Raw genomic sequence first — 6,088 nt, 5'->3', positions numbered from 1 at the left:
GGGGGGCGGGGGAGGGCATGGGGCAGCTGGTTGCTGCGTTGGAGGGAGAGGAGCGCGAGTGATTGGCAGTGTTTGCACACGTGGCCGCCGCTCACTGGAGGTGGAGGAGGATTGTTTCAAGATCCCGCGGTCGCCCGTTCCTGGAGCCATCCAGGCTCATGGGATGTAGCGTTGTGTCATCAGCGTTGTGTGACTGGGACTCAAGTGTGTGACTGGGACTCACTGTACCATACAGTGGGGCGGTGTACCAGCGGAGGGCCCCCGTCTTCACTCCGAATCCATTCAAACCACATCACATCACCCTACTTTTGCCACACCCGCCCCGATTCCAAAGCCACCAATACACGCCGGCGCTCATGCTCCTGCGCTGCTGCTCTCCTCCCTTCGCGGCTTTGCCCACCCTGCACTATAACACCCCAACCCATTGCCCCCGCCCATTGCGACGGCCCAAGCCTTGGTGAAACGGCTGAACATGCTTGGCCGTCCTGCATACGCGGAATCGCGTACCGCGCCGCGCTTTGCGCCCTTGTTTGCGAACCTGTGTGCACATGCCCGCATGCGAACCTGCGCGCAGTTAGTGCGCAGTGCAGAACAGCACGCACTTGGGGCCTTTGTGCATGCCTGCTTCGAACGGCGCACGTTGGCTGCTTGAGCCCCAGTCACACAATCCTGATGCTTAAAGCCAAGTCGGATTTGAAATCCCATGAGCCTAGATGGCTCCAGAGGCGGGCGACCACGGGATCCTCTAACAGCCCTAATCCTAATCCTTGTGCGGCGGCACCTCACATGCCAGCAAGCTAGACGCGGCATGATGATGGGGGTGGTGGTGAGGGTGGTGGTGAGGGTGGGGTCGGGTGGGCTGGGGGTGTGGGGGTGAGGGGGTGGGCGGTTGCGAAATCCCTGCTGTGTGCAGCCATCACCTCGGCCGCCTAAGCTGAAAACATATGAAGCACCGGTTTGTGATGCAGTTGCTGCGACTGTTGGTCTTTAAAAGTTATTCCGTCATGCAGCGAGCCTGCTGCCCAACCGAAACATCAAAACTCCGTCTCCGCCACACCTGTAATCGAAACCCACACCACTGTGTATGTGATCTGATCACATGAACCAAACACGCATCCTCGTCGATCCGTTCTGGTGCTAGACAGTAGACACTGTCACGCGGGCTGCGCGGCCCAGGATTTCGCCAGGATCTGGGAAGATATTTGAGCGTATGCATATGGAAGCTCAACATCAGCGCGGCAGTGGGGCTGTCGACGTGGCCGGACGAGGACCTCGCGGCGGCGCGAGCGGGCCCGGGGGGCCAACGGGTGAGGCACGCTGCAGCCTGCAGGTGCCGGCTCTTGCTCGAGTCACCTGCGGGACTCGTGAGGCCTCAAGCAAACACGTTTCACGTATCTGTGTCTTGAGCCCCAGGGTCGTGGATGGTAATGCGAACGACTTGCAAGCATGGCACGGCATCGAGCGTTGAACACGCACGATGTTGTGCATCCACATTGCCGGTGCCTTCGTTGCAGCAGCCCCCCGCCAACCCCCAGATGCATTCACCACATACACCTGCCTCTTTGACCCCGGAAAATGACAGGTGCGCAGGGCCCCGCCTCCGAAGGTGCCACCCCCCCACCGCAGCCCTCAACGGCGGCTGCAGGGCTGGTGGCAGGGCACGATGCACTTGGCGAGCAGTTAAGCTGCTGGTTGCCGCTGTCAATTCAACCGCTGCTCTACCAGCAGCTTCAGCAGCAACAGCAGCAGCAACAGCAGCAGCAGCGGCAGCAGCAGCAGCAGCAGCAGCAGCAGCAGCAGCAGCAGCTATCAGAAGATACACCGTTTGTGTGGACTCCGCCGCGCCTGGGTGAGTGCGGACTGCATGCAATACAGGGCTGCATCAGCAATACAGGGCTGCATCGGCAATACAGGGCCATGTGGCCTCGAAGAGAAGTGCTTTTGCCCCTGTCATGCCGTGCTCTCTCAGGCAACACTCAATCTTCAAGACTGGGGCACCCTGCCGGCCGGCTCCCTGCCCCCACCGCAACATCGCTTGCGAGGCCTCCCTACCTGCCATCCCCAGGGTTCCTCCGCTGGTGCCGCAGCCACGACCCCCGCGCCGCCGCGGCCCTGGCCGCCGCGCCGCCGGGCCAGCGGCCGCCGGAGCAGGCGGCCGCGTGCGGCCGCGAGTGGGCGGCTGCGCCCGAGCTGCGCTGCGGGCTGGAGGAGCTGCAGCAGGGGCTGGAGCATGTTTTGGAAGAGGACAGCGCAGAGTTCATGCGTGAGCACATGCAGCAACTGAGCCCAGCGCTGAGGCAGCTGCTGCCGCGCCTGAACGCCGCGCCGGGCGCGCCGTCGCTGGCGGAAGGCTTGTGGCAAGAGGCGGTGGCGGTGATGAGGGGCGCGCGCCTGGACCCGGCCAAGGCTGTGCATGTGGTGTGGTGGGCGGTGTGCAGGCACCAGATGCGGCATGGCGAGGAGCAGCAGCAGCGGCAGCGGCGGCGGTCGCCGTGGGGATGGTCGCGCCGGCCGCGCTACATTTCAGCGTTCAAAGGGGTCCATTGGGTGGAGGCGTCGCGCAAGTGGGCCGTCAAGGTGCCCGCAGGGGACCGCCTTTCGACAATCGCCAAGTGCGCGGGCGGCGACGCCTCGGCCTGGCGGGCGGGCGCGGATGGGAGCTGCCGGCAGCGCATGGTTTCGGCCCCTCCTCGCAACCAGGAGAGCCAACGCCCCCGTGCGGTGCAAGCCTTGACCCCCTGCGTGGGCACCACCCCTCATGCAATTGCTGCCTCCCAATGCAAAAAAAACAGGTTCGATGACGAGGAGTTCGCCGCGCGCGTGTTCGACGCCGCTGCGCTGCTGCTGATTGGCGAGGCGGGGTGCGTCAACTTTGGGGCTGCTGACGCCACGGTGTTGATGGGGCAGCTGCAGGGCAGCCAGGCGCTGCGGAGCATCGTCAGAATCGAGTATGAGCTGAGCAAGGCGAAGGGCGGCCAGGCCGAGGCCTTGACAGGAGAGGCAGCCGCCATGGCAACAGCGGCGGCGACGTTGGGTGCGCCGGCGGCCGGGGCCGCAGCAGCCGGCGTCGTGAGTGGAAGTGCGCGGGGCGGTGCGGCGACGGCGGCAGCGCTGGACGCGTCAGCTGCGGTGGCGACAGATGTGGCTGGTCAGGTCAGCCGGCAGAACCAGACCACCACGGAGCAGGACTTGAGCCGGCAGAGGCAGAAGCAGCAGAAGCTGCAGCAGCAGCGGCGGCAGCGGCAGCAGCAACAGCAGCAGCAGCAGCAGCAGCAGCAGCAGCAGCAGCAGCAGCAACAGCAGCAGCAGCAGCAGTCGTCGTCACACGAGCAGACACATTCGCAGCAGACGGGGCATCAGGAGCACGACGTAGTCGAGAACAATTTAGACCAAGACCATGACGCCGGGGGCGAGCAGCGTGCAACAAAGCGGCCACGGCAGACATTCGCTGCAGCCCAAGCGCCGGCAGTCGAGCCGGCGCCGACGCGGCAGCAACAGCTGCGGCAGCTGCTGCTGCTGCTGCAGCAGCAGCCACAGCAACAGCAGCATCAGCAGCATCAGCAGCATCAGCAGCATCATCGGCAGCGACAGCAGGCACAGCAGCCGCAACAGCCGCAGCAGCAGCAGCAGCAGCAGGCGCAGCAGCGGCAGCAGGAGCAGCAGCCGCCGGAGATGGAGCAGCAGCCGCCGCCGTCGCCGCCGCTGCCGTCGCCGCCGCCGCAGCAGCAGCAGCAGCAGCAGCAGCAGCAGGACGAGGACTCGTCGTCGGACGAGCCAAACGACCAAATGGAGGTGGGGGCGGCGGAGGAGTCGGTGGAGTGGGAGGAGGAGTCGGTGGAGTGCGAGGAAGAGGAGGAGGAGGCGGAGGATGATGGGGACGAGGAGGAGGAGGAGGAGGAGGAGGAGGGGCGGCGGTCAGTGTACAAAGGGGTGCACTGGCACCGCCGGGACCGCCGTTGGTGCGCGCGTGTGAAGCACGGGCGCTCGGACGTGCACGTGGGCAGGTGAGAGATGGAAAAAGGGCACAAAGCCTTCAAGCACCCGCTGCGTACTTGCCGGTGGCTGGTGCGGGGCTGACTTCGTTGCTCTGACAGCCGGCACCGCGGCTGTGGCCGCCAGCGCACAGTCATGCAATCTGGCACGTCATAGCCGGCAGGCTCACTCTGTTCCGTACCGTCTCCCGGCTTGGCGCCGCCTTGCTCGTCGCCGCACCTTCTCCAGCTACTAAAGTGCGCGTCCCGTTGTTCCGACCCCCGCTTACGTAAACCCCAGCTTCAAAGACGAGGAGGAGGCTGCCCGCGCCTACGACGGCGCCGTGCTGCATCTGCTGGGCGAGGGGGCCATCGCGGGCGGCAAAACCAACTTTGGCGTGGAGGCGGCGCGGCCCTGGGCGGCGCGGTTCGCCGTGCGCCAGCAGCAGCGGGCGGCGACGAGGCGGCGGCGCGAGGGGGGCCGCGGGCGGGGCGGCGGCTGCGGGGAGAGGGGGGGAGGAGGGGCGGCGCCAGAGGTGTTTCCGGCCGCTGGGGAGGAGCAGATGGGGGCGCGGCGCAACAAGGCCGGGCTGGCGTCGGTGACACCCACGCTGAGCTTGGCTGCTCTGTTCAAGTTCATGGCGACGGCGGCGCCCGGCTGCTTTGCATGCGCCGGCGGCGACGCGGCCGGGGAAGACAGTGCGGGCAGCGGGCCGCGGGGCGGAGCGATCAACGGCGGCGGCGGCTGCTGTGGCGACGGCGGCGGCGATGGCGACTTTAGCGGCGTCAGCGGCCTCAGGAGTGCGGAGGATCAGCGCCCTGCAGCGCAGCGAGAAGGAGGCGCCGCGCCAGGGACGCGAGGTGAACAGAGCAGCACCGCCCCTTCGCTCACCCCGCAGTCGCCCCCGCGCACTCCCTGCTACCCCGCCCTCCTGTCCTGGCAGTCCCAGCCGCCGCAGGCCGGGACGGCCGCGGGGGCACGGGGAGAGCTCAGCTGAGCAAGCGGCCAGCGGCTCGCAGCAGCGGTGACAGTGCGGCGCCCCCTGGCCGCAGAGGCTAGGAGTCGGGAGTGGCGATCAAGTAAGGCGTCCGGGTGCGCGGACGGCTGGGGCAGAGTGGCTGTGTGAGGGTCCAAGGAGGGCCGTTTGGGGGAGTCGAGTCGAGCGGCGCAGTTGGTAGCAGCTTGGGCGGCGGCGGCGGGGGAGTGGCCCAGAGCTCCCAGAGAACTTTTGTTCACAAGGCGAGTGTTTGTTTGTGGGAACGTGTTGACCGCGCAGCAGGGTGGGGGTGCGCATTATCCCAACTTTGCAACCGCAGTGTGTATTGCGCCAGAGACTGGTGTGGGTGGTGCGACACTCACCGTTGCGGCCTGGGGCGGCAGCACGCTCGTGCCTGGGCGGGGGGTTATATGCAAGCATCCGCTGCCCTGCCAGTGCCATTAAAGGACAAACAAAGCCGGCGATCTTGTAAGGATTGGATGGGGCGGAGTTGTTACAGGGTGCAGTAAGACTGTTGGGCTGCACTTGCTACGAATGGGCGCGCAAGGCGCCCAATCGCACCCAATTCACGCGGCTGATGTGCGCATGAGGGTGCAGAGGTGCGAGAAGGAACCAAACACGGCACGTCCCGGCAGACCAAAGGGGCTGAAACTGTTTGGGCCGCCCTGCCCCAAATTGAAGCAAAGACTGGAGGCGGGCGGCCGCCTGCTGGAATCCGAGGGGGCGATCGGCCAGCCGTGCACCCGGCTGCGCGCCCCGCCGCACAGGTGCAAAGCGCCGGCTGCGGGCGAGGCGCCGCGGCGCGCCCGCGCAGCGCCTGCGACGCGGCGTCGGGCGCTCGGCTGGGGCCAGGGCGGCCAGTGGCGGCCTGGCCCGCCGTCGCCGCGCGTGCTCGACGGCCCGCTGCTGCCGCTGCTGCTGCTGCTGCCGCTGCTGCTTCTACTGCTGCCGCTACTGCTGCCGCTGCTGCTGCTCGTCGTACGCGAGGTGTGCCCCCAGGTATCCGTCCAGTGCTGCCTCCAGCCTGTTGGCGCACTGGAAGTACGGGGTGGCCGGGCTGTTGTAGTACCTTTATTTTGGGGGGGATGGTGGGATGAGGGGCAGGGGCAGGGGTGAGAG

The 6,088-nt window shown here is 66.7% G+C and overlaps 1 protein-coding gene across 1 annotated transcript; it reads left to right on the top strand.

The window, feature by feature from the left end:
* Positions 1-1,575: 1,575 nt before the first annotated feature.
* Positions 1,576-4,969, top strand: MNEG_4249 (hypothetical protein; the record flags this gene model as incomplete). The annotated part of the gene is made up of 4 exons (XM_014047271.1): positions 1,576-1,582; positions 2,066-2,612; positions 2,793-4,004; positions 4,273-4,969. 4 exons carry the CDS (start codon positions 1,576-1,578, stop codon positions 4,967-4,969), a joined length of 2,463 nt encoding a protein of 820 aa, XP_013902725.1.
* Between the last annotated feature and the right edge of the window lie 1,119 nt (positions 4,970-6,088).

The sequence above is a fragment of the Monoraphidium neglectum genome, assembly GCF_000611645.1.
Source record: "Monoraphidium neglectum strain SAG 48.87 unplaced genomic scaffold scaffold00580, whole genome shotgun sequence".
NCBI lineage: Eukaryota > Viridiplantae > Chlorophyta > Chlorophyceae > Sphaeropleales > Selenastraceae > Monoraphidium > Monoraphidium neglectum.
The sequence above is the reverse complement of the archived record's forward strand: the minus strand, read 5'-3'. Positions and strand labels throughout refer to the sequence as shown.